General features: G+C 43.3%; 4 protein-coding genes across 6 annotated transcripts in view; 2 read left to right on the forward strand and 2 right to left on the reverse strand.

The window, feature by feature from the left end:
* The first annotated feature begins 589 nt into the window (after positions 1–589).
* On the forward strand, positions 590–1,485 carry LOC108104771. The gene is made up of 2 exons (XM_017211007.1): positions 590–733; positions 787–1,485. Exons 1-2 carry the CDS (start codon positions 683–685, stop codon positions 1,270–1,272), a joined length of 537 nt encoding a protein of 178 aa, XP_017066496.1. The 5' UTR covers positions 590–682; the 3' UTR covers positions 1,273–1,485.
* A 4,000-nt stretch (positions 1,486–5,485) lies between these two features.
* LOC108104845 (transient-receptor-potential-like protein) lies at positions 5,486–16,325 on the forward strand. 3 transcript variants are annotated; one of them, XM_017211161.2, is made up of 14 exons: positions 5,486–5,802; positions 7,601–7,763; positions 8,049–8,191; positions 10,270–10,507; positions 12,346–12,488; positions 12,550–12,922; positions 12,991–13,225; positions 13,595–13,868; positions 13,930–14,322; positions 14,412–14,607; positions 14,672–14,836; positions 14,900–15,119; positions 15,177–15,513; positions 15,569–16,325. In XM_017211161.2, the coding sequence occupies exons 2-14, from the start codon at positions 7,734–7,736 to the stop codon at positions 16,200–16,202; spliced, it is 3,381 nt and encodes a 1,126-aa protein (XP_017066650.1). In that variant the 5' UTR covers positions 5,486–5,802; positions 7,601–7,733; the 3' UTR covers positions 16,203–16,325. The 3 variants fall into 3 exon arrangements, with proteins under 3 accessions (XP_017066650.1, XP_017066651.1, XP_017066649.1); XM_017211162.2 differs by having other exon boundaries at positions 5,486–5,647; positions 7,585–7,763; XM_017211160.2 differs by having other exon boundaries at positions 5,487–5,802; positions 7,585–7,763.
* LOC108104846 lies at positions 8,909–9,901 on the reverse strand. Its single transcript, XM_017211163.2, has 2 exons — positions 9,630–9,901; positions 8,909–9,567 (listed from the first exon to the last, which is right to left on the reverse strand). The coding sequence occupies exons 1-2, from the start codon at positions 9,682–9,684 to the stop codon at positions 9,224–9,226; spliced, it is 399 nt and encodes a 132-aa protein (XP_017066652.1). The 5' UTR covers positions 9,685–9,901; the 3' UTR covers positions 8,909–9,223.
* A 1,013-nt stretch (positions 16,326–17,338) lies between the features above and the next one.
* LOC108104856 overlaps positions 17,339–24,694 on the reverse strand; it is a 42,279-nt gene continuing 34,923 nt past the window's right edge. Inside the window, exons 6-9 of the mRNA XM_017211176.2 lie at positions 23,485–23,593; positions 22,692–23,375; positions 19,753–20,251; positions 17,339–18,173 (exon numbers count right to left, since the gene is read on the reverse strand). Coding sequence (XP_017066665.1) covers positions 17,513–18,173; positions 19,753–20,251; positions 22,692–23,375; positions 23,485–23,593 — 1,953 coding nt within the window. The 3' untranslated portion in view covers positions 17,339–17,512. The remainder of the gene's footprint in view (positions 18,174–19,752; positions 20,252–22,691; positions 23,376–23,484; positions 23,594–24,694) is intronic.

The following is a 24,694-nucleotide window of genomic DNA, read 5'->3' on the forward strand; positions in this document are numbered from 1 at the left end:
TTTCGGTATGTTGGAAAATATTTTTCAATTTCAGTCTAGTTTTGGTGGAAATTTTTCTTTTTGGCTCTCGGCAACGCCTCGTTGCGCTATTTTCGTGCTCCTTTTTGTTTCCCCGTACATTTAGAAATCAGTTTTCCGCCCCGATTTCTGTTGAGTTTGCCGCGGCGCAACATGAAGTCAATGTGTTTACCTCGCTAAACTTCTTTGCGTGCTAATAATAAACCAGCAAACAACGAACAACAAACAGCAACAACCGACAATCGGACTTCGGCAACTGCAACAGCGCAGCATTGGTCCATTAGCCCCGATTTCCATTTTCAATTTTCCGAATGTGGGAGGTGCGTGTGGGGTGTTTTCCCTAGGAACTACGTGAGCCGGAGCAGGCATAAAAAGCTTTCAATAGGATGTTAGAAAAGCCGCCAGGAAAATGGGTTAGTTCCTGATAATTATTATTATTACATAAATTCGTAAGTTGATAAGTATTTTTTATCACTAAAAATATTATCATCTAATCACTGACAGTTCGATGTTATCAAACTTAAATTACAAGTTACATGATGAGTTTAATGATCACATTGATAAACTTTTATGATAACCCACATGCAAATGGTTCGTATCAAAAAGATATAAAAACCGATGCAGCGAAACAAGTGTTAGTTTCAAAAACTTAAACTGCTGAAAGATGTCTGTTAATTGCTTGAAAGTTCTTCTGATCCTGTCAATCGCGACTTACGTAAGTATATTCCTTAACATTTAGTCCTGTTCTCAAAAGGATGTGTCCTTAAGGGGGTGGTTGTACGAGCTATGTTGGAATGTCGAATGGAATCGGTTTCAAAAATTTATGGAGACAACGAAACACTAATGGAGTTTAATTTCCGATTGATTGGACGACAACGGCTTATAAATGGAACAATCATCTTCCACGTTGACTTAAATGACGATTTTCAAGTTTCTAACGAAATCTACACACACGTAGACGGCGAATGGCAGCCATCTACTATTGGTGTTAAGTACAAGGCCTGCACATATCTGCCTCTGATATATGATAAATACTTTTCACCTTCCTTTAAGGACACGAATTTTCCAACAGGCAAAGGTTCGTGTCCAGTCAAAAAAGGTGAATATTATATGAGAAATGCAGAGATAATAGCCGACAATTGGGCTTCTTATGCCCGATTGGGTTTGGTCAGAACTCTATTACTAATCAAACGAAATAATGTGCTCTATGGCGGATTAGAAAGTTTATTAGTTTTAAGCGAGAAGACCTTTTAATATTTTGAGTTCGAATAAAGCACAGAAGAGCTATAAAATAAAATATATTATAATAATACATTTCGAACAAACTTTCTGCTGATGCTTTATTTTCAAAATCATATCAAAGAGAACCGCAAAAACGTGTTAATAATTTCTGATTTCTTGTTTTCTATCTAGCATTTCGATTTCCCGACATTAGCCTTGCTCTCTGCATTCCACCCACTAACTTGACCAAAATAAAATTAGCCATCGTTTCAAATCAATTTGCTGGTCTTTCTTCTTGGCTCTCAAGATCCAGTTTTTCCGTTTTCAGCTGCCACGATAGCTAATATATTTTTCTGGGTCATTAATGGAAAATATGCAAAGCATGCAGACAAATGGCTAAATAAATTATTTAATTCGAAACGATGGTAGTGCGCTCGAATTATCTGCCATATAGTTTATATAGAAGCTATATAGTGCTTTGTTCTGACTCTCTAAGGTCGCCGGCGTGTCGTTGACTGTTCTTTTCTTTTCTCGCTGGCGCCGCACTTTATGACATTTCCCATCACAGCATATATTTTTGGGATCTGTGGACATAAATATATATATATCTGTATATTTTGCCATTAAAAATAAACGCCATTTGGCCTTTACACGGCTCGTTGACAGCCGGAGATCAATGTTGTTGAGGGGTGAGGCGGGGTGCTTCTGAGCCAGACCGACCTTGCTGCTTGAACTTGTGACAAAGTGGAGCAATGACTCGGATTCTTTTGCATTTCATCAATTGTAGCTGGTGTCTTTTGCATATCAAGACAGGTATATATATAGTATATCCGATTATATATATACACTGCCATGTTTTGTGGACTTCCGGCGAGACTTGTTTACGTCTAAGAACTGGTCGAACACGTAAACAAATGCACAGGTGAATCGTATTTTTAGCCTGAATACGGCCTATTTCGATCGGATGGGGATTGGAATGGCTAGAATTGCAATTGGTGGCGTCAGTGATGCGGGACTTCATCTGCCTGATTTGCGTTCGCTTGTAAATACATTTAATTGGCACTTTTGCCGTTCGTCTGGCAGCTGAGTGCCTCGTTTATTATAAAATAAAACATGCAGATTTATTTCTGACATTTCGAACTGTCAAAGGCAAATGGACTGACTGGGCCAGTGACTGTGGCAATGGAAAAGTTCAGAGATGGCGAAGTTTTGTGGCTAACCGCAAAACAATTAATTTTGATTGCCTTTTAAACCCTTTGAGGGTGGCAACGGAGGAACGTGCGTCGTACACTCGACTTTCTAATCCGTTTCGGCAAGTTTTGTATCTCGGCACGTACGCTCCACCACGCCCACTTTTCACTCAGGAAAAGTCTACATACAGCCCCCTACCATTGCCACCTGGTTATTCCTTGGACTCAGCTGAACTGTCATGAATTGTAGGGAATTTATTTTACCACAAGGACTGGTTTTTGATGCTGTTTGTGTGGAAGCGTTTGGGGATTTGTTTTACCCCAACAATGGGGCCAGGCCAAGAACTTTGTTTATTTGCCTTCGATTTAACTTAAAGTCTCATTTCATTGATCGAAATTCGGTATTCGGTATTTGGTATTGTTTAAAAGGGAAGATGCCTCAGCCCATTGGTATGCGAAAATAAATATTTAAAGATTGCCACTTCCAGTTGATGGCGTCATTGCGACGAGTAGAGCGAAAATTCACAAAGAGAGAGAGAGAGAGAGAGAGAGAGGAAGTCGTGAGAAAATAAAACGGAAATATATACAGGGAACACGAAAATTGAATGCAGCGCCCAAAAGTCGGCCATGAAAAGTATATCAGAGGAAAAAACAAAATACAGGGAATATGAAATGTAAGCAAATTCGGTTGGAAATCCATGCGAAGTAAGAGAAAATTTTTTTCAAAAGCTTTTAATTGGTATTCATTACTGCAAATAAAACTGCAGCTAACTAAATTATACAATTTCTTTCTCAGTTTTCCTTTTTTTTCCTTTATCTCCTTTCGTCAACTCGATTTTTAAGAATATTTTTTACGAAATTATTTGAAGGGTTGAAAGCAACTCGATCGATGCCGCATTATTATGCGTGCTTGCAGCTTAAAATAATAGAACCAGCATGCAATTTGGGGCGAGTGAAGCAAACGCAACAGCCATAAATTTAATGCAAGACAAACAATATGACGTCTGAAATGGGGGCGTGGCTGGGGCAGGCCATGGGTGCCATGGGAAAAAAATCTCATCAACGAGCTGGAGCAAAACGAGAAGAAATATTGAATGCAATTTTATTTGCCACACACTCTGTACTTGTACGGCAGCAAACCGTTTGGCGAACTGCCGGGTGAATTATGGAAATGCATCATATTATTCTGCAGCTTCTGCTCTTGCTGCAGTAGGATAACCTCCTTCAGGTTAACCTCCTCCAGGATAACCTGCTGCGGAATGTGTGAGAGCGTGCGTGTAACTATGCTACTTACTGTCTGTTTGCTTTGGGGACTGCTATTGCCAGACGCACAGCGCTACACTGAGAAAAACTATTACAAAAAATAATTAAAAGATTTATTGTTTTTTAACTCTTTTCTTTTATTTTATTATAACTAATGTGGCGTGTCTTAAGGACCTTCTTATATAAGATAATAATATTGAATTCTAAATAAATTTCCAATTTTCCCAAGTGCATTACTAAGAGCCACGTGGCCAGGACCAGAAAATATAGGGAGCGTGTAAAAAAAGTGAGGAAATCTTATATATATTGCGAGAATGGAGCCAGGCGCGATTTTAAGGGTGCTACCCCCTCTGTACTGAAGCTTTTCGCCAACCGCATGCAGCTTGATAAAAGACGCAGTCATGGTAACCCACCTGCCACTAAATGAGTTAACGTGCAGGCATGTGGGCGCCCTTCCTGCCGCCCGAGAATCTCCTCTGATGTTTGTTTGTTTGTTTGGCTTTGCCTGTTTACGTGCAGTCATGCGAGACTCCGGCTCAAACCCCGACTTTTCAGCTGATGCTGGAATCTGCTTCAATTGTTGTCTGTCGCCAAAGGATACCTCAGCTATACCCCCTGAAATCCTGCCATTCTCTTTCTATCTCATCAAAATCCATTTTAAGATTTTTGATTTAATTCCGCTTTTGTTTGGCAAGTCGGTTACTGCTGCTCATGCCATGTGTATCTAGAGTTTAGATTCGCCCAAGCAAATTTGTTTATGCCCGTCAAAAGGCTGACTCTGCCGGAGACATATGAACATTTGAAGGATCCACTTGGACTGTCTGGCATTTGCTTGTATCACAGTTAAAGTAGAGAACGAAGGTCCTTCTGAAAGTTGTCCAATCAAATGCCTTGCAAGTTAAAAATTAAATAAATTGTTGATATATTAAAATCTTGAGCTATTAAAGTTTGTTTAAAAAGGGTTAAATGGATATCAGCTTTTTGGCTAACTCGGATAGCTGACTACGTTGCTTGGATATTGGTATAAAAAGGGAAACAAATTAAATAACAGTTATGCCATAAAATAAGACCAATTTGACGCTGTGATAAAAGAACTGCAATAAAAACAATTTAGTGCACAGAAAGAAATTCCTGAAAGCAACATTTATTCGTATTTCCATACCTAAACCCTTATGAGATATCTCTCAAAACATGGATAAGGAATATAATAAAGTTTCTTTTCCCTCTGTGTTTTTATAAAATATTTCTTAAGCCTCACCCGGAGTTATTAAAATATATTGAAAACGACAGGTAAGCAATGTCAATCGTATTGCTGGCTGAACTGGAATTTACCAAATCAAATTAAGCACGCTGCATTGGGCAGCACGAAAATATCCGCAAATGTGCAGCAGTTTGTGGCCGCCAGAAAATAGCCCGAAGCCCGAAGAGTAAGTGGGAAAACAATAGCTGCCACAGCACAAATCAAATCACGGCAAATTAGTTGTAATTCAATTGCCGACAGTCGTCGCCGTCTGGATCGTCCCACCCTTACCTTCCACATGTTTGGATCCTAATCCCCTTAGGGAACTTGGCGAAAACTTGTTGATACCGTTTTTTTATGTGGCATGGGGACAGCCTTCGACCCCTCGCAATTCATAACACCACCTATATATATATATCTATCTATTACAACTTGTACGAACAACCTCCAGGTGTATCTATGAGCTGGCTGACAAATATTTGACGTTTTAGTCTAATTAAATTAGCCGCAACGCCGCTCGACCCTCGGGAAAGGTATATATTTCTGCGTGGTAGTCGCAGCGTGTAAATTTCGCAGGTGGCACACGTTCGCGGTGCGTCGCGGCTTGTAACTCGGCGGGTTTTTCCCGACTCAAAAGTTGAGCAAAAATAAAATAAAAATAAAACAACACATTGTAGTGGAATAAGTGTCTACTCCGTCCATTCGGTGCCTTAACGTATTGTTATAAAAAATATAAAAAAAAAGAAATACATATATACATACAACTCATATCCTTAGTCCCTCACCTAAGCCGGTCACATGAAATTTCAACGTCCATTGTGCCAGCGAGTTGAACAATTGCACACGTTTTTATGTGCCGGAATGCAAGAAGTACGTATCCGTACGGTTATAAGTGGCTTAAGTGCAGTCCGTGAGCCAACTGAATTATGTAGTTATATCCTTCATTCATTGTGCTCCTGATTCTGCCCCGGATCCTGTGCCTGCTCCTGTTCCAGCTCCTCTTCCAGCTCCTGCTCCCTTGATTGTGAAGTTCTGTTACCGTTTGTGTCTATGTGTACGCTGGGTTTTGTGGTCTGTGACTGCTGGAGTTTTCGTTTAAACTTGCCTGCCATCGTGATAAGCTCTCGGTTTTTATGAACTCCATAAACTATACGAAATTTGTTTTAAGTTTTAATGAACTGTAGTCCTCTTGCGAGAGAATTATGATACTTCGATTGCCTACAGAGGAAAATTAATATGTAGGGAGTACAGGGAAAGAAAAGCTATGTTACCAAAGGGATAGCTTCAAGTATTTTGGACTTTCCGAGTGTAAATGGAAGCTCTTATAAAAAAAGGATTAAAGCCGTAAAAGAAAGGGAATACTAGATTTCCCCATCATGTTATGCTGAAAATGCGAAAAAAAACTTAATTCGGCATTTGAGTACATGAAAATATTCGAGTTTTTTGCTGTACATTTCCTTCAGGCGAACAGCTATAAATCCATGTATAAACGCTTTCCATGAAGTGGTAGATAAAACCGAATTTATTGTGACATTTTTATGTCTGTCCGTGTACTCACCTGTCCTCGGCACTTATATTTCTATTAAGTTAATTAAACAATGCACCATCGGCGGCAACTGTGGCAGCCAGAACAAGCTTTTGTCCGGTCCGGAAGTGTTTTTTTTTTCTCTCCCTTTTTTTATGGGACTACCCCCCTTTGATGGGTTGGTATTTTTTCTTTCCGCATATGCAAAGCGCTTGCATTTTTTATGACCATCCCAAACACTTTTAAATGCATCTGCAGCATCCGCATCGGCATCCGCAGGAGCATAAAGCCAGTTTAAAGCAAAAGCATGTAGACAGAATGCATTTTTTCTTTGCGGATTACCGATTGGTGGCCGCTGCCCAGAAAAAACAAAAGAAATAAAATAATGAAAAACAGCTCCTTAAATATTCATTTTGGCATTGTTCACACATGCGGAGAAGAGCGCCGGAAAATAAAAATATTTGTAGTTGCGGGTGGGGTGTGGGAAAATATAGGAGAACAAAGAATCGCTGGAAATTAATTCTAATGGGAAACCGATTGGCGATGGTGATGTAAACAATCCATTGAGTATCACAAATATTAATAAAAATTTTCAGCTGGCCGTGGCTAATAAGGGAAATGCAAGTGAAAATTGTTTTCCCCCATTGAGAAAATGTAAATCAAAACAGAAAAAGTGATTGAAAGAGGTGCTCGCGAGTATGAGATTTAGTGTTGCCTTTGAATTTCAATCGAAAAGTCAGGAAAAAGTGAACAGAGTTCCTAATCAACTCACAAAATTTCCGAAACTTAAATCTTGCCCATGCAGTTGGCACTTAAAAAGGGCTTAGCCAACTTGGCCAATGACAAAAATAAAAAAAAAATCCACAAAAAAAAACATTATAAACAGCTTAAATAGAAACTTTTTGCACGACGGAAACCAGAAACCATAAACCAAGTCAAAAACCAGCAGACACACACAGGCATACAAACACACACACTCACACACACAGAGCCAGTTGGACATAACTATAAAAGCAAAATCAACTTGAAAGTTGCATTTGGCCCGGCTTAGTATTGGACTTTTTTGGCTTAGCCATTGTGTATATAAATATATATATATATATATGTTATATGTAAATATCATGCAGTTTTCAATGTGCTAAGCCCTGCGACATGGAGCCGGAGTTTTGAACTCTGAACCCTAGACACAGCATACATGTACATGGAATATTAATTACCCTCAACTCTTACTGTTAAGTGAAGTGTAAAAATAAGAAAAGCAAAAAAAAACTCTAAAATGGGTCGCAAAAAGAAGCTGCCAACGGGCGTAAGTAGATACCCAAAAGTCGATCAAGAAAGTAGCACCTCTTAAAGCTGCCAGCATTAGCTTAAACGACGCTTACCTTAAACGCTGCCATGCCATTTAGATGGAAGCCAGACAATCAGCCAAGCATCCTCCACTTTGCACTTAATTTTCTTGTATGTTTATTTTTTATTTATTTGCAATTCCGCATACACGATTTCCACCCCACCACCCCACTAACCCACCACATACACATGTATGTATGTTATTCCCACATACTCACCTGCTCTTCTGTTTAAAATATGCCAGGTATCGTCTGGCGGCAACAACGCCGCCGCCCCCAAATCGGTGGGCGGGTGCTGTGTGCCGCTGGGATTACCGCAACCTTTGCTGCTCGAGGAGAAGAAGTTCCTGCTGGCTGTCGAGCGAGGCGATATGCCGAATGTGCGCAGGTGAGTAGCGCTTTTTACGCCTCCGATACCCCTCAGGTGGGAGGGGAGTACCAGATTCCAACCAGGAAAAATACACTATAAGAAAGCAGTTTAAAAGTTATAAGCAAAACCAAGTTTAAAAAGAGAATTTAGGGGTTGTTAAAATCAATTTCAATCGTTAAAAATGTAACTTTGCTTACCAGATTTCTCTGAGTGTACGCATTAGGCTACCCCAGTATCTCCACCGCCACTTTTTTAAGGGGTATCATGGGTTCCAATGGTGGCATCGCCAAGGGAAACACAGGTGTTGCCTGGGTTGGGCCGCTGAGGTAGCATAAATCCCATCGGGAGCCTCCTTCGGTTGCTTGGATGTGGCGCTGGTGGTGGTTTCAATTATTTGCAAACTCGTCCGCCACCGCCTGCGGGCCTCAAAATGGTTACCTAACTTGTATGCTGCATGCCACTTAATAAGCAATATGAGGACTCCGACGACCCACATACTTTACGCTCGTTTACGGCCTTTCTTTAATAAATGTACAATTAATTTCGTTAGGTTGCAATGAATATGAGAGAAGGAGCAGCGCCTCTGTCTTTTGGGCAACTTGTTAAAATACTTTTCGATGCCAACTTAAATGGCTTAAAGTATCTTCTCGCAAAGCATTTCCTTTTGACGTCGTTGTTTTTGGTTTTTAATATTTAACATTTAAATCTCTATACCTACAATAATATAACCATTACTTTTGTTTGACATTATAGCTTGTCATTTATGAACAATTCTTTATTGTTTTTATCGGTTTGGCGAATTGGTAGTAACAACAAGCAAATGGATGGTGTTGGGTGTTCTTGATCCTGTTCCTGTTGCGGTTCCCCTTTGGGATCTCACTTATTTTGTAGAATGTTGAGCAGTTTATGATGTTACTACTGGTGCTGATGCTAATCCTAGTGCTGGATGTAAGTGATTCTACATGGGAAATCAAATACAGATGATGTGACACGGTTGGTGATGTGGGAAGTGTTGCGGCTATGATGGTGGTTCGGGCTATTTGATTACATTTAAAAGTTGATAAAACGATACGGATTGTAGCTTTTCATCTCGTCCAGGGTGTAGCGGTATCGGATGCCCTTCGATGGCTCCTCCTCGGAGCCGTTCGAGTCGTCCTCTTCCTCACGGATATCATGTACCCGCTCCACCCGGATGCCCTTCATCTGACAGGCACGGCGGTACAGCTGCTCCTCGCGATCCATGTAAAACTGGCCCGACACGGCATGTTGCGGAACGGCCGGCTGATTGATCATCGGATGACCACCGAATGAAGCACCACCGGCCCCATAGGCTGGCGGGCTAAACCAGTTGATACCCAGTCCGCCACCGGACATCAGCTTCACAGTTTGGGTCTCTAAAGGATTTTTAAGCTATGTAGTCCTCTTACAGGGGAAACTTTCCGGATTAAAGACTTACCCTTGTTCTTTTGGGCCATTTTGATGACCAAACTTTGACCTTCGGCGGCTTCCATTTGATATCGTTTTTGTTGATTCGTCGGGGCTTACGAATAATTTAATCGCCTAATGTTTGGAGTGGTGCGTAATCACTGTAATCGCGTCGTGAAAAGCGGATTCCGGTTCGTCTTTGAATTTTGTACAACAATTTATGTTGACGAACGATCGTAGAGATTAAAGATTTTCGCCCTTAATGAATAGCAGATGAAAACAAATTGTGACAGTTCATCGGCAAGGTAGCCAGATTTCGATAAAAACCCCCCCCCAAAGGCAGTGTTGGAAAAAGTAGGTAACTTAATTTTGGGACTTTTTTCTACCAACTTCATTATGCTTTTTCTGGCAGCTGGGCAAACAGAATCGATATGAGGTCTTTTTTGGCACCCGATTGATTGGCAAAGTTTTTTGTTGGCCGCGGCCGCGATGTAATTAGAAACTTTGGCTCCAACTTTTGACTTGACACCGAGCATCGGGAGTGGGGGAAACTTTGTTCGAAAATGAAGAAAAGAAAAAGTTATTGCTGACCTTTCAGTGGATGTTCGCTCCAATTAGCAACAATGCCACGCCCCCCACGCCTTTTATTAAGTAAATTCCAATAATTGCAGGATCCTGCAGAAGGCGCTGCGCCATCAGCACATCAACATCAACTGCATGGACCCCTTGGGCCGTAGGGCTCTCACCCTGGCGATAGACAATGAGAACCTGGAGATGGTCGAGCTGCTTGTCATCATGGGGGTGGAGACCAAGGACGCCCTGCTGCACGCCATCAATGCGGAGTTCGTTGAGGCTGTGGAGCTCCTGCTCGAGCACGAGGAGCTCATCTACAAGGAGGGCGAACCCTACGTAAGTAACTTTCTGGACACTTAAAGAAATTTCACTTGAAAGATTAGAAAAAGACAGGGAAAATGTTGAGGATGTAATTTTTAATGAGGCAGATTTCTCGCAGTGTATCATTTGTTTTGTCTGCTGTGCTCAGCTAATTTGTGGCCCACATTATCGTCCGTAGGCGTTAAGGCCCTGTAAGTTGAAGCTAACACGATTTTAATCAGTTTCGGTGTGAGGTGAGTTGGGTGGTGGGGAATACTTGGAGAGTGCTCCGAGTGTCCCCGCCCATCGGGATCATCTTCGCCATTGGGCACGTACTCGCAGCATCTCAACTCTCGAGTGATTGGGAGTGTGCGATAAGCGGCCAACGACCAAGAACCCCCACTTTTGCCCACTCCTTCAGTAAATCCAGCAGTACATTGAGGACCTCCCCGGTATACGGTTTACGCTTATTGCAAATAAAGTCGTCTGGGCTTCCGTCGGCCTCATATTTATGCACACAGGCACGCTTCATTAGGCAGCCATTGGGCGCTGTTGGAGCGTGAAAATTACTATTGTAGCGCATATGCAATAAAACGTTTAACAGGCTTAATAACATCCACAAACGATGAAGACAACGCACTTCGAGTGGGTCTACTTCGAACAGTTTTAGGAATAAATGAAGGTTCATTTTGGGTAAACAGCCTCCGAGATTGACAAAATATTGACTGGTCAAGAAAGTATATGAAAATATTTCTTGATCAGGATCAATTTTAGTATCATTAGTTTCTTATATTTTTTGTAGGCTTATTATCTATAAAATTGTTAAAACAAGACGTAGACCTAAAAGAATGATTGTTTTGTGCAGCTAACGACCCAAACTTACCATTTTTATCAATTTCCGGTTGATTTTGGATATTCTATTTTTTGGCTATTTTTGGCATTTTTGATAAGGGGTTACATCATCAATTTTTGCGAAATATGCATAAAATTTGACATTTTTAGGTGGGGACACAGATTTTTCAGAAATTTAATTACGATCTCAACGAGATATGACATTCCACGTTCCGACCATTATTCGCTGTGTTATAAGCCAAATAGTGACTTTTGGGGAGAGATCAGGGCAGACCAAATTTCGCATTTTTGATAAGGACCATCAATTTTTGGAAAAAATGGCCAAAAAACTACATTTTTAGGTGTGAACACAGTTTTGTTGGAAATTTAATTACAAACTTAATGAGATATCACTTTCCATATTCCTATAATTTTTGGCAAAGTAATGAGAAAAATACTGGCTTGGTTGACCATAAATCGGAAACTTAAGTAATATTTGCAATATGTGATCTAGGCTTATCGGCTATAAAATAGTCAAAACAAGACGTATAGCTAGAAGAAATACTGTTTTGTGCAGCTAACGACCTAACCTAACAGTTTCCTTGACTACCCACTTGATTTGGGAAATTTAATTTTTTGGCAATTTTTCGCATTTTTGATAAGGGGTTACATCATCCTATTTTGCGAAAAATTCATAAAATTTGACATTTTTAGGTGGGGACACAGATTTTTTATAAATTTAATTACGATTTCAACGAGATATGACATTCCACGATCCGACCATTATTCGCTGTGTTATGAGCCAAATACTGGCTTTTGGGAAGAGATCAGGGCAGACCAAATTTCGCATTTTTGATAATCATCAATTTTTCCGAAAAATGGCCAAAAATTGACATTTTTAGGTGTGAACACAGTTATGTTGGAAATTTAATTACAACCTCGACGAGATATGCCTTTTCATATTCTGATCATTTTTAGCTTTCTTATGATCAAAATTCTGACTTTTTTAAAGCATATAATATATAGTATAATTACTTTCTCAGAGTTGGCAAAAAGTAGACATAAATACGGCGATGTTTGCACCTGATATCACACCTCTTATGCTGGCGGCCCACAAAAATAATTTCGAGATACTTCGCATTCTTTTGGATCGTGGAGCTGCAGTACCAGTGCCACATGATATACGGTTAGTTTGGAAAATATAAAAAATCCGACAGTATATTCCTGATAAATACAATGCCCTATAGTTGCGGTTGTGAGGAGTGCGTTCGCTTGACCACGGAAGACTCTTTAAGACACTCCCTGTCCAGGGTGAACATCTACAGGGCGTTATGCAGTCCCTCGCTGATCTGCCTTACCTCAAACGACCCTATACTCACCGCCTTCCAGTTGTCCTGGGAACTTAGGAATCTGGCCTTAACCGAGCAGGAGTGCAAGTCGGAGTACATGGATCTGCGAAGGCAGTGCCAGAAGTTTGCCGTGGATCTGCTGGATCAGACACGAACTTCCAATGAACTGGCCATCATCCTAAACTACGATCCGCAGATGTCAAGCTATGAGCCCGGTGACCGGATGAGTCTAACCCGCCTGGTGCAGGCTATTTCCTACAAGCAGAAAAAGGTATTTCCAGGTCACGCCTCCAGCAATTTTCATTTGCTAAAATTCCCCATTTTCACTTCCTTCGACAGTTCGTTGCGCACTCGAATATTCAGCAATTACTGTCATCGATTTGGTATGACGGGCTCCCAGGATTCCGGCGCAAAAGCATTGTGGACAAAATCATCTGCATCGGCCAGGTGGCCGTGCTTTTCCCGCTCTACTGCCTCATCTACATGTGCGCCCCGAACTGTAGGACGGGCCAGTTGATGCGCAAGCCCTTTATGAAATTCCTGATCCATGCCTCCTCCTATTTGTTCTTCCTGTGTGAGTATGTCGAATGCGGAGCACAAAGCAAACAATATGAGCTCGATTTAAGGTGGTGAAGATGGGCAGGATGGATAGGTACCCTTTGAGAGATTCATACGTATAACCTATGATAGTCCTTTTGTCTTAAGAACTTTTACGTGATTAAAGAAACATAATTGAAAGGAAGGTATATATTTTTCAACTTAAAAGGGTATTAAATAATGCTAAAAATATGTATGACAAGTGGCAGAGCCAATCAGACATTCATCATGACAGATTTTAAGCACTACACAGGGTTTGAATAACATTAAGATTTCCTTCTCCTCCACCCAGCACCTTTTATGATAAAAATCCAAGCTGCGGTACTCATTGTTGTTTGTTTTCCAGTCATCTTGATTCTGGTATCGCAACGGGCGGACGATGACTTTGTACGCATCTTCGGAACGGCCAGGATGAAGAAGGAACTAGCAGAGCAGGAGCTGCGTCAGCGTGGACAGGCTCCCAGCAAACTGGAACTCCTTGTGGTGCTCTATGTGATTGGGTTCGTTTGGGAGGAGGTGCAGGAGATATTTGCTGTGGGTATGAAGAGTTATTTACGCAACATGTGGAACTTCATCGACTTCCTGCGCAACAGTCTTTACGTGAGTGTAATGTGTTTGAGGTGAGTCTGGAGGAGATTTCAGTGACATTATGGTTATTTCCTTTCTATTACCATATTTCAGAGCCTTTGCCTATATCCAACAGGCCACGGAAATAGCCAGAGATCCACAAATGGCTTATATACCTCGCGAGAAATGGCATGATTTTGACCCGCAGCTTATTGCCGAAGGTCTTTTTGCAGCGGCCAATGTCTTCTCGGCCTTGAAGCTGGTGCACCTGTTCAGCATTAATCCGCATTTGGGTCCACTGCAGATCTCATTGGGTCGTATGGTCATCGACATTGTGAAGTTTTTCTTCATCTACACCCTGGTGCTGTTTGCCTTTGCCTGCGGCTTGAACCAACTGCTATGGTACTTTGCCGCTCTGGAGAAAAGCAAATGCTATGTCCTGCCGGGTGGCGAGGCGGATTGGGGCTCGCATGGCGACTCCTGCATGAAATGGCGCCGCTTTGGCAAGTAAGTCCAGTCACCAGGCCAATTATCCTCTGGCCAGTTGCTGCCCACTCATTGTGCTAATTCAATGTCCCCATCCCCGATTCCCATAGCCTTTTCGAGTCCTCGCAGTCACTTTTTTGGGCCAGTTTCGGTATGGTCGGATTGGACGACTTCGAGCTGAGTGGCATCAAGTCGTATACGCGATTCTGGGGACTCCTCATGTTCGGCTCGTACAGCGTCATCAACGTGATTGTTCTGCTGAATCTGCTCATCGCCATGATGTCCAATTCGTATGCCATGATTGATGTGAGTTCTGGCTCCTCTTGCAGTTCGACTTCTAAAGGTCAAAATAAACCCTTTGTTTTTGCAGGAGCACTCGGACACCGAGTGGAAGTTCGCCAGAACCAAGTTGTGGATGAGCTACTTCGAGGATAGTGCCACCCTCCCGCCTCCCTTCAACGTTCTACCCTCCGTGAAGTGGCTCATTAGGATTTTCCGAAAGTCAAGCAAGGCCATTGATCGACAACGCTCCAAGGTGAGCAATAACTTAAGATTAACTTAAGTTTCTAATAAAACGAAACCTTTTTTGATCTAGCAGAAGCGGCAGGAACAGGAGCAGTTCAGCAAGTATGACAACATAATGCGCTCCTTGGTCTGGCGTTATGTAGCCGCCATGCATCGCAAGTTCGAGGATAATCCCGTCTCAGAGGACGATATAAATGAGGTTAAAAGTGAAATCAACACTATGCGATATGAAATGCTTGAGATATTCGAGAACAGCGGCATGGATGTTTCCTCGGCCAACAAAAAGGAAAGGCGTAAGTTTAAAATTAATTTCAGACATTTTTGGCTTACCCTACAGAGAATATTTTCAGAGCCACGTCCTAGACGCATAAAAGTCTGGGAACGTCGTTTGATGAAGGGCTTCCAGGTGGCTCCAGTGCAAAATAGCTGCGAATCCGATGCCTTCGGGAATGTCAACGGGCAGGGAGACATGAAGGAGATCAAGGTGGAGTCTATACCCTCGAAGCCAGCCAAGGAAACCGCTAGGGAACGGTTCCAGAGAGTGGCACGCACAGTTCTCCTGCAATCCACCGCCCACAAGTGGAATGTGGTGCTCCGTGCCGCCCAGGACTCCCAAATAGGCCGCTCCACCAAGAACGAGCGCAAAAACCTTCAGAATCTGGGCAGGGCCATAGAAGAGGCCAAGAGGTGAGGTTTTAACCTTAAGGTTGAGGCAGCCTTATTAATGTTTTATACTTTCTAGGCTCATAATGCTCAATCCGGGCTGTTCCTCCGGTCGGGAGTCTCCAATTCGTATTGAATTTGAGGATGAGAAGACGAGCACCTTGCTGGAGCTGCTCAACCAGATCAGTGCAGAAATCAGCGATAGCGAAAGACCCAAAATCAAGCCGACCTGGCGACCTCCTCTGAAGACCGTACCTGCCCGAGCAATGGCAGCCAATAATGTCAGATCTCTCACTGCACCCGAACTGAAGATAAGCAGGAAGTCCTCACCAGCTCCCACTCCGGGTCCAACCCCTGGACACACTGCAGTTTCCCAACTAAGAAACCGAGAGCTTCCTTTGTGCCCCAGCAAGCTGATAGCTAATTCAACTCCTGGTGCTTCCACCGCTCCTCTCAAGAAATCCGCACCATCAGCACCAGCTGGTGTACCACCACCACCCACCTATAAGGGCGCTACCCACACCCCCTTCACCGTGGGGGCTCGCAACCCAGGCAATACTCGTACTTCAGATGGTGTGCCATCCGGCAATTCCAACTTTGACATCCATGTGGTCGATCTGGACGAGAAGGCCGGGCACTTTGGCAGGGATAATGTTTCCGATATAAGCTCCATTGCCAGCACGAGTCCCCAGCGGCCAAAGCATCGTAACTAAATGTGATTGTGGCATGGACACGGGTGATATATATCTCAATGGGTCCACTAGATGCCTTACAAATAGCTATATATTCTTGTATTTATCTGTAAACAAGGAATAAAATTATTTAGGCAAATGAAATGAGAAGAGACTCGGCTTAACTTGAGGGAATCTCGTTTTTAAATGCTTTCCCCCTGATAAATAGCATTTACATATGGCCAATGAAGCATCCACAGACATGACATGGACCCTCCGGGGCTTAACTTCTTTTCCGGTGAAAGCGTGCGTGAATTTGTAAGCCGGAAGCATCAAAGGCAATTGAGACACAAATATAAACAAGTCGCCGGATAAACGCTACTCTTGGGGGCCAAGAAGAAAAAGAATTATAAATTCAATTTGATGTCATATCAATTGATTTTGGGACACATCTTTTCTGCCGCTTGCCCTGACGTTCCAATGGTGTTTCTGTGACTTTGTAAGGGTAGATATATATATATATAGAGAGAGAGAGAGGGATTTCTGAGGTCCTTGGCCATGTTGGAGGGTTTGGTAGCTCTGCGGCTGGCATTTGATTTTGATGACGCGTGGCACTTTGAAATTTATGCGCCACTCTAAGCACACTTTGTATGCGCCCAATGCCTTGGAAAGATGATGAACGTTCGAAGTTTTGGTACGTGTGCTTGTGTTTTTTTTTTTCGGTTGTTGTTTGGGGGACAATGTTTCAGGAGTTTGTGTGTTTTGCATGAAACTTGATGCTTGATGCTTTTTTGCTGACACTCACCGGGGGATAAACGCAGGTATTATGATTATTATTCCCCACCAGCCAGCCAAGCTTTTGGGGTTCTCAGCCAGAATTAAGATAAATATAAATGCCATTTTCCCTCTTTTTTTTTGATACTTTTTATGGCAGTGTGGGCAATAATATATGTTAATGTGATTAGGTTACACATAATTCAGGAGATGCATACGGTGACATGATGTACCTGATCTTTATGCTTCAATGAAAAGTTGGCAAACTTCTGGCCAACGGGGCAACATGATATTGGCCAAGCATGTAATTGGCATGCCAGAAACGTTTCTGGCCTGGTATTCGATTACCTGCTGAATGCCAAAAAGCACAGAAATTCGAAAATTCCAAAAATTCTGTTTATTTACACAAATTCACTTGAATTCCAGACAACATACGAGTTCTCTCATTATTTAGCTAGGCAGACAAATGTACACAGAGATGGGCTAGTTTTGGGTTAATTACACAGTACACTTAGTCTAAGATTCAAGCATTTGGATTGCAGATAGCAGATTGTTGTTAGAGGATTAGGATGAGAACATTATCCATCCGTGCGGGCCAACTTCAGTCGCACGGCAATGCGCTTGCACTTCCACATGAGCTGTGTTTCCAGGATGCTGAAGGACATGGCGACCAGGACGAGTCCTAGGAGCAAATAAGCACAGCAGGCGTATAGCTGTATCTCCGGTCCGTTGAAACTCCGGGCGGGCACAAAATCACCGTAGCCAATAGTTGACAGGGTGACAAAACAAAAGTATGCTCCGTCCACCAGTGACCAGTTCTCCCACAGGGCAAAGATCACCGTGCCCACGCAGATGTAGCAGGCCAGGATGAGCAGAACCAGGCTGATTGGTACCTGCCGACCCTCTGCCTCTTCATCCTCGTCCTCGGAGTCCTCCCCCTCACGACAATCCTCCGAATCGCAATGGTAGCGCAACTTTTTCAGCACAAACTGCTCACTGCCGTGCTGCATGTACTCCTCGTCGTCGGAAGTCTCCGTATTATTGGCCGTACTATCGTATAAAGTTCCGGAGGCGTGTCTGTGGCAGCGACGCGTCAGCAGCAGCGTCTTGCGGCTTAACGGTTGCAACGTGTGGCGGTTGAAGGCCACAGTGCGGGCGGCATTCTCACCCGAGTCCTGCGGCACACTCAAAGGACTGGCTATCAGCGGCACTCGCGAAGGCGTTCCATGCGGGCAGTTGCTGCGAAATGATAAAAAACACGGATGGACAATAAATATTTATGCCGCAGCTGACCATAAAATAAATCAATTAGGCATAAAAAACCAAACCCCAAAGTAACCTCGGGTCGTAAAATCGAAATAGCTGGCTGACCTCCTGTCCTGTCCAATCAATAAAGCATAAAAATGTCGGAAAACGTGTTTCTACACCGGCTTAGAATACCAGGCGTATGGGTTATGTTCTGGGTATTTGGATACTAAGGTATAAGACTGTCCTTCTATCAGATAAGTTTGTATGTTTTGTTGCCTTTTCTACATTCATTCACTTTAGATATAGCACATTGCAAGATGAATAACAAGTCTTTAAGGTGTACTTCGGTTATTTGACTTAAAGCCGGAAATACGGCAAAAACAAGTCTCAAAATCTCTCCAATTGCAAACTTCAAGTCCCAAATCGAGACTGATTTGATTGACAATCCAAATACCTCTTGAATTGCCACGAACGAGGGTCTCGACAACCTGCAACAGTGCCCATGGGAACGCTCGTTGGCCGGCACTCCGGTTGCCTCGAGTTCACTCTGTCAAACCAATTTGGCGAACATTTATTGAACTTGGCCAACAGGCTCTCGGGATTGAGATTGGGAGCTCTTTCGGCTAGACAAACACTTGCTCGAGATGCACTTGCAGAGCGATTGGCCGAACAAGTGCCAGAAAAGTACTTCCGATTTTGGCATCGATCAATAAGGACAACATCACGTGTGTACATGTTTACCTAAGGCAAGACGAATGGAAGGACTCCGGCCAAACGGGATGCTGCGATTAATTGAGCCGATTCATTGCGAGTGAGTGCCCAGCTCGGCTTACAATTAATTACAGACAAGGCTGTAACTGAAACTGAACCAGAAGAGGGGATATACTATATATATATATACGAGTATACTTGCCACTGGCAACCCCGCGACGCGTTCCCAGGTTCACTGTCAAAATTAATTACCAGATGCTGCTGCTGCTACTGCCACTGCTTTTTATTAAATAAAATGCTCAAAATGTGCGCTCAAAAAGGCGAAGGAAACCATCATCAGAAGCGGAGCACTCTTCACTCTGGCACAGAATGGCAGGAGGTGGACAGGGGAGGGGAGACATTCACCGCCACCGCAGAGGGGATTGCGAATCCGCAAGGCTGTTCAAGGGAAAACTGGGTAGTTGGGCGGATGAGGGCATGGGCTGGGCGGTAAAATGCTGTGCAGTGTGCATCATGCAGATTCTGAAGTGTTGATTTAAAGTGTTGCTGGCAGGCGGAAAGTTTGTTTTTGAAATTAAATTAACAGTTTTCCCCCAGCGTTTGGCTCTCGATTTTAGCTGGCAACCAACCAAGGCTTTAATCAGAAGTATCTTAAATACCTGCAGCTAAACCGTCAGGGTATTCTCTTTTAAGCATAGAGAAAAATCAGTAAAAGAATTCAAAGACAAAAAACTTCATCGAATATTTGCTTGATTTTAAAAAACATTCAATATAAATTTGAGAAGGTAACAAGAAAAGGTTGAATAATGGATTTATTAAGATTTAATTTCCTTGACTTTTCTCTGCGTATGGTACCTACCTTAAACGCTCCCTTTCCTGCTCGTCCTCGTCCTCCATGATGTCCACGTTGCCCGTGGAGTTGGCGCTTAGCAAAGCTGACAATGTTGCTGCTGCCGATGAGGCAGTTGCAGTGGCTGCCGCCCCCGTTGATGTTGTTGCTGGAGGAGGATGAGAAGGTTGAGCAACAACACCCATGCCACAAACACCTGCGGCCATAAAACTGTTATCGGACAGAGTTGCTCCTCCTACTCTGCCACCAGCGGCAACCATTGTCGCTCCTGCTGTGGGTATTGGAGCTCCTGTTCCGCCTTTAATTCCAGCTGACAGCTGTGGGCTTGTTGCTGCGGCCGTGTAGGTTAACAAAGGACCCGCTGCAGAGCCTGTTGCTGGTGACCCCGAATGGGCTGGTAGCAATAAATCATGTCTGCCGGATAAGTCTGGCGATCCCGTTCCGCAGTCCATCAGCGCGTTGATCTCGTGTGGCAACGGTTTCGTCACGAACTTGGCGCGCCGCACAGCTGCAGTGGGTGGAAAATGAAATGTATCTTGGTTAAAATATATTTCCGCAATTAATTATTTATATATTTAACAGAAAAACGTATTATTTGAGTTATACACTGTTCTAAAAAAGTTGAAATTCATGTTTATGTTCGAATTTAAAATGTATTTCAATAACAACATTAACCGAAACAAGCAGTGGCCCAAAAAAGAAGAAAGTTGATGCACAAATTGGCAAAACAACTTCCGGCAACTGCCACACACGGTTAGATTATCCCGTTAGCCCGTTAGTTCCGCCGGAAGTGGTAGTGGCAGCAGCGGGAACAGCCGGAAAAGTTGTGCATTTAGCCGCGACACACGAGGAGTTGAAGGGGCGCAGGGACACACAGCGAAAATTATTTGCTTTGCATTTTCAAAGTTCGTCCAACAATGCAACAATGTGGCAGAACGTTTCGGATTCGGAAACGGATTCGCATTCCCAAAACCCCGCATCCTTTTGGTACCGAAAGTTTGGCGTTAGCTTTCATTAGCGGCTGCCACTGGCAGGGTCAGGATGTCAGGGGGCATTAAAACATCTGACGGTGCACACAGTGGGCAATCGTCGTGGGCGCCAAATCTCCCTTTACTATTCCCTGTTGCGGCAAATTATTCAGCAGATTTCATTGTACGAATGCGAAAATACAATGCTACAGCTATTAGTGGCTTTAGGCTATTAATTTATCTTTAGGAGTTTAGATTTGCAGAATATTTAAGTCATTATGTGGGATTAAACTGGAAACTAACTAACTAGATCACTAGCTCTTACTTTTATTTATATATTTTCCTTGAGTAAACCTTTTTATTTTATATTTTATAGTTCACTTATCATTAAACTCACGTCTGTTAGTATATTGCCAACTATTTATTTTGGCTTAAATAACAGGAAACTTAAGATATAGAAACTATTCCTCACAACCACTGTCCTGAGTTCATAGTTACCCCCCGGGCAACCGAAGAAACGGAAGGAAGCTAAAGTCTTTCACTTTAGAGCTGTCAGCAGGACGCCGACGAAAATCGCGGTGCGGAGCAGAGTGGTCTACTCCGGACATGGCCAATTTGAAAATATTTACTTAAACTTGGACACCACACACACTCACACACTTGGTCACAGAGTAGACAGCGCACAAAGACATTCATTAGAGTGCAGGGACACACACATCCTTAATGTATATATATATAGCACTATATATCCGGACTCGCAGGAAAGTCACTTTGGTCCTGCGGTCGATGGTGTTGCAGCAACTTTGACTGTGCTTTAATGGTGCGGTATGCCGCGGATTCGGACTCCAGAGAAGGGAATGGACATGGACTCCACTATACCGAAGCCGTGTCCGGGTGCCAGTTGCAGACAATTAACATGCATAATGGAATCAATGGTCTCTCTCGTTCTTGTTCTCGTTCGGTGACAAATGGCCGAGTCTCACGCTAGAATTTGCTGCGAAATTAAGCGGAATCCTTTGACAAAACGAGTCACGTGCCGTCGCCTCGATGACACAGAGCTGTTAACTTTAATGAGTTTTGCATGCGTTGCACAAGCTGAGAGCTCAATGGTAGCGAACCGACAGGACTGTCTTCTTTATGCCAAGTCATCATTATCGTCAATAAAACTGTCGCACATGTCGAAAGTTGCCTCAAGTGCATGTTGTCCTTATCCTTGTGCTGTTGTTATTGTTGTTGTTGTTGCTGATGTCCTGGCATGTCAAGCAGCACAAGTTGAAAACTTTTAATGCCAGCAAAGTGTGTGTCTGCTTAACTCTGTCATTTTAACACGCTGCTGCTTCCGCATCCTGCAAGCTGCTGATGATGATGGAAATTGTTATATAATTGAAAGCGTAAACGAGCATTGAGGGGGGGAGGGGATGAAATCGTCCTACGACATCAGGGCGTATGATTGATTGATTACTGTTCGTTCGGTTTTGTTACGGGGCTCAGGTTAAGCCAAAACTGTCAGCAGAACATTTTCGGTTTTTGGCCTGCCAACATCAACGCTAACACAAATTGTTCATCCAATTAAATTCAATTTTCCTTTGTTCGATTTATGCAAATTTCCTGCCTCACTAGCATTAGCACTCATTAACAATTCACAAATATATGGCAATTTAGTTCAATTATTTTAGAATACACCTTGATACATATTCTGTGACATATTTTGAGATACGAGGATGCCCTCAAAGGCAAATCAAAACTGTGATTTCTTTAAGTTAGTTTAAAGAATAAACTACTTTATCCCTATCACAACCTTAAAAGTAAATTTACTCTGAAAGCCGTTTGAAAATCCCATCGATTTCAGGTAAAATCTCAGTTTATTTCAGCGCAGAAGTTCAATTCGCAAGTGGCGATTCTCCAGCCCATTTTTTGACGACCTTTCGTCAGATCATTTCCTACAAAAGCGGCAATAAACAATGCAATTTCATCACTCACCGTGCACATTGGCTGTCTGATAGGCTGGCGGCGGTGGCAATGTGATGGCCTCCAGTGTCGATGCCTCAGATCCTGTGACGAGATTCCCGGCTGCTGCATCCTGGAGTCCAGAAGCCAGTACTCGATGTTTCCCGGATGCGGGTTGCAAGTGTATCGTGTGATACTTGACCATCGGCTGTTGACTGAGGCTAGTGTTCCCCAATGGATTGGGATTCCCAATCGAAGTGGAATGGGCCTGAGTGTGGGCTGGACTGCCAGGGGCTGAGGGGGCAGGTCCGAATGGAAAGTAAATCGTTGCAGTCGCGGGCGCATAACAATTGGGAGGCACTGTTAGCGGCATTCGCAGCATGCTGCTGGGCACAGCCACGAAATTCTGTTGCAGTTGCTGCTGTGGATGTGGATGTTGCTGCTGCAGCAGCTGAGGATGTTGCTGTTGCTGCTGCTGCTGCTGCAGCTGATGATGTTGTCGCGGGAGAGTTGCTGTCGATAATTGCTGCTGTAGTTGCTGTTGCTGCGGTGCGTATTTCAGCAAGGCACTGCCCGATGTCGTTGTCATTAGCATGACATCCGGCTGCTGTGGCTGTTGCTGCTGCAACTGCAACTGCTGCTGTTGCTGCTGCTGCTGCTGCTGCTGGTGGTAAAAATGCTGCTGTGGATTCAAGTTGCGCAACAATTGACAGGCATCTGCTGACCGCATTGGACAAAAGAAAGAACAGACGTGTTCAAGATGATTAACGACTTGCAATTGTGCTGACAATACAATTAGCATTCGAACAATGGCCACGACACTCACCTCCGTCCTTTTTGTCCGGCGGCAATTTCCCCTTTTGGCCATACTCCAAGCAGTCATTTAAGCTCGTCTCACTGTTGGCCGCATCGTACTTACAGCCCTTGCAATTAGCCTGGAAAGAGAAATGCAATTATTTACGTGATATTCATTGCAAGTTCAGTTGCTTAACAGAAATCTCTTCAGGTTTAATAAGTACATATTAAAGGTTCCTGATAATTACATTACTCCAACGAATTGAGAACTTACAATATGCTTTTTCACTGTGTAATTTCAGGGTAATTTCAAATAATCATCTGAGCGAAATGCCAAAGGAATTGCCTTGGCTAAGAAGATGTTCAGTGCCCACACTGCGGCTACTTGACATGACGGAGGCAATGCCAATAAAACACGTAATTTGGAAACGCAATCCGGGGCCATCTTGAGGCCCAAAACTGATGTCATCATCTCCGTGGTTCTTTGCCCTCAAAAGCTGTTTGCGGCCAAACGCCTGGCATCTTGTGTGCTTTGCGGTTATGCGGCATCATCATCAAATGCCAGGCAAATCTAATGGACACACACGCAAACAACCGATGGAAATGAGGGAAATGTGAAATGTCTCCCTGCTAGTCTTGTGGTTTTGCTCTCCGGAATACCCATATCCATACTCAAAACGAGAACCAGAACCAAGAACCCGAGGCCCAGGACGCAGAACCCAAAAACCCGTTACAGCATGCGTCGTGATAATTGCAAAGACGAAAGCAAAGGCCAAAAGGCCAAAAGCCGAAATGGCAGCAGTCAACACGATGGCGATAATAATTCAACCGATGACTGCACATCCCCAGAGCTAACCGCAATCTGCTGGCAGTCTTATCAATTGCCAGGCGCATCCTTGTGGCGCCACAAAAGCCCAAAAGTCCACTTGGCCGAGCATCGTGTCGTCCTGGAAGATTGGATTGTGCCCTAATGAGTTGTTGAATGCAACATGGAGACATGGGGACCAAAACAAGCCGAGGAACCACCACCATCAGCATCATCATCAACCTGGCAAATGCAAAAATCCTGTTCAACAAGTCGCAGGCCTAGGATACGGGCAATCCTGAAAGGAATGCCATGCTTGAGTGGCTGGGAACACGGCAAGTAGATTACCACTGAAGCATGGTGAAAATGCGGAAAAATTTTTAGTTTCTAGCACCGAAAAGCATACAGCTTCGATAACATCACCTGCCCAGCGTTT

The sequence above is a fragment of the Drosophila eugracilis genome, unplaced genomic scaffold, assembly GCF_018153835.1.
Source record: "Drosophila eugracilis isolate 14026-0451.02 unplaced genomic scaffold, ASM1815383v1 contig_1765, whole genome shotgun sequence".
NCBI classification, from domain to species: domain Eukaryota; kingdom Metazoa; phylum Arthropoda; class Insecta; order Diptera; family Drosophilidae; genus Drosophila; species Drosophila eugracilis.

What these genes read in the sequence shown, in the direction of transcription:
- LOC108104846 (XM_017211163.2), bottom strand. Translation starts at nt 9,684, where the DNA reads ATGGAAGCCGCCGAAGGTCAAAGTTTGGTCATCAAAATGGCCCAAAAG. An exon ending in AATGGCCCAAAAGAACAAGG is followed by an intron (nt 9,568 to 9,629) that starts GTAAGTCTTTAA and finishes AAAATCCTTTAG; the next exon opens with AGACCCAAACTGTGAAGCTG.
- LOC108104771 (XM_017211007.1), top strand. Translation starts at nt 683, where the DNA reads ATGTCTGTTAATTGCTTGAAAGTTCTTCTGATCCTGTCAATCGCGACT. An exon ending in TCCTGTCAATCGCGACTTAC is followed by an intron (nt 734 to 786) that starts GTAAGTATATTC and finishes TGTGTCCTTAAG; the next exon opens with GGGGTGGTTGTACGAGCTAT.
- LOC108104845 (XM_017211161.2), top strand. Translation starts at nt 7,734, where the DNA reads ATGGGTCGCAAAAAGAAGCTGCCAACGGGC. An exon ending in AAAAGAAGCTGCCAACGGGC is followed by an intron (nt 7,764 to 8,048) that starts GTAAGTAGATAC and finishes AAAATATGCCAG; the next exon opens with GTATCGTCTGGCGGCAACAA. An exon ending in GATATGCCGAATGTGCGCAG is followed by an intron (nt 8,192 to 10,269) that starts GTGAGTAGCGCT and finishes CAATAATTGCAG; the next exon opens with GATCCTGCAGAAGGCGCTGC.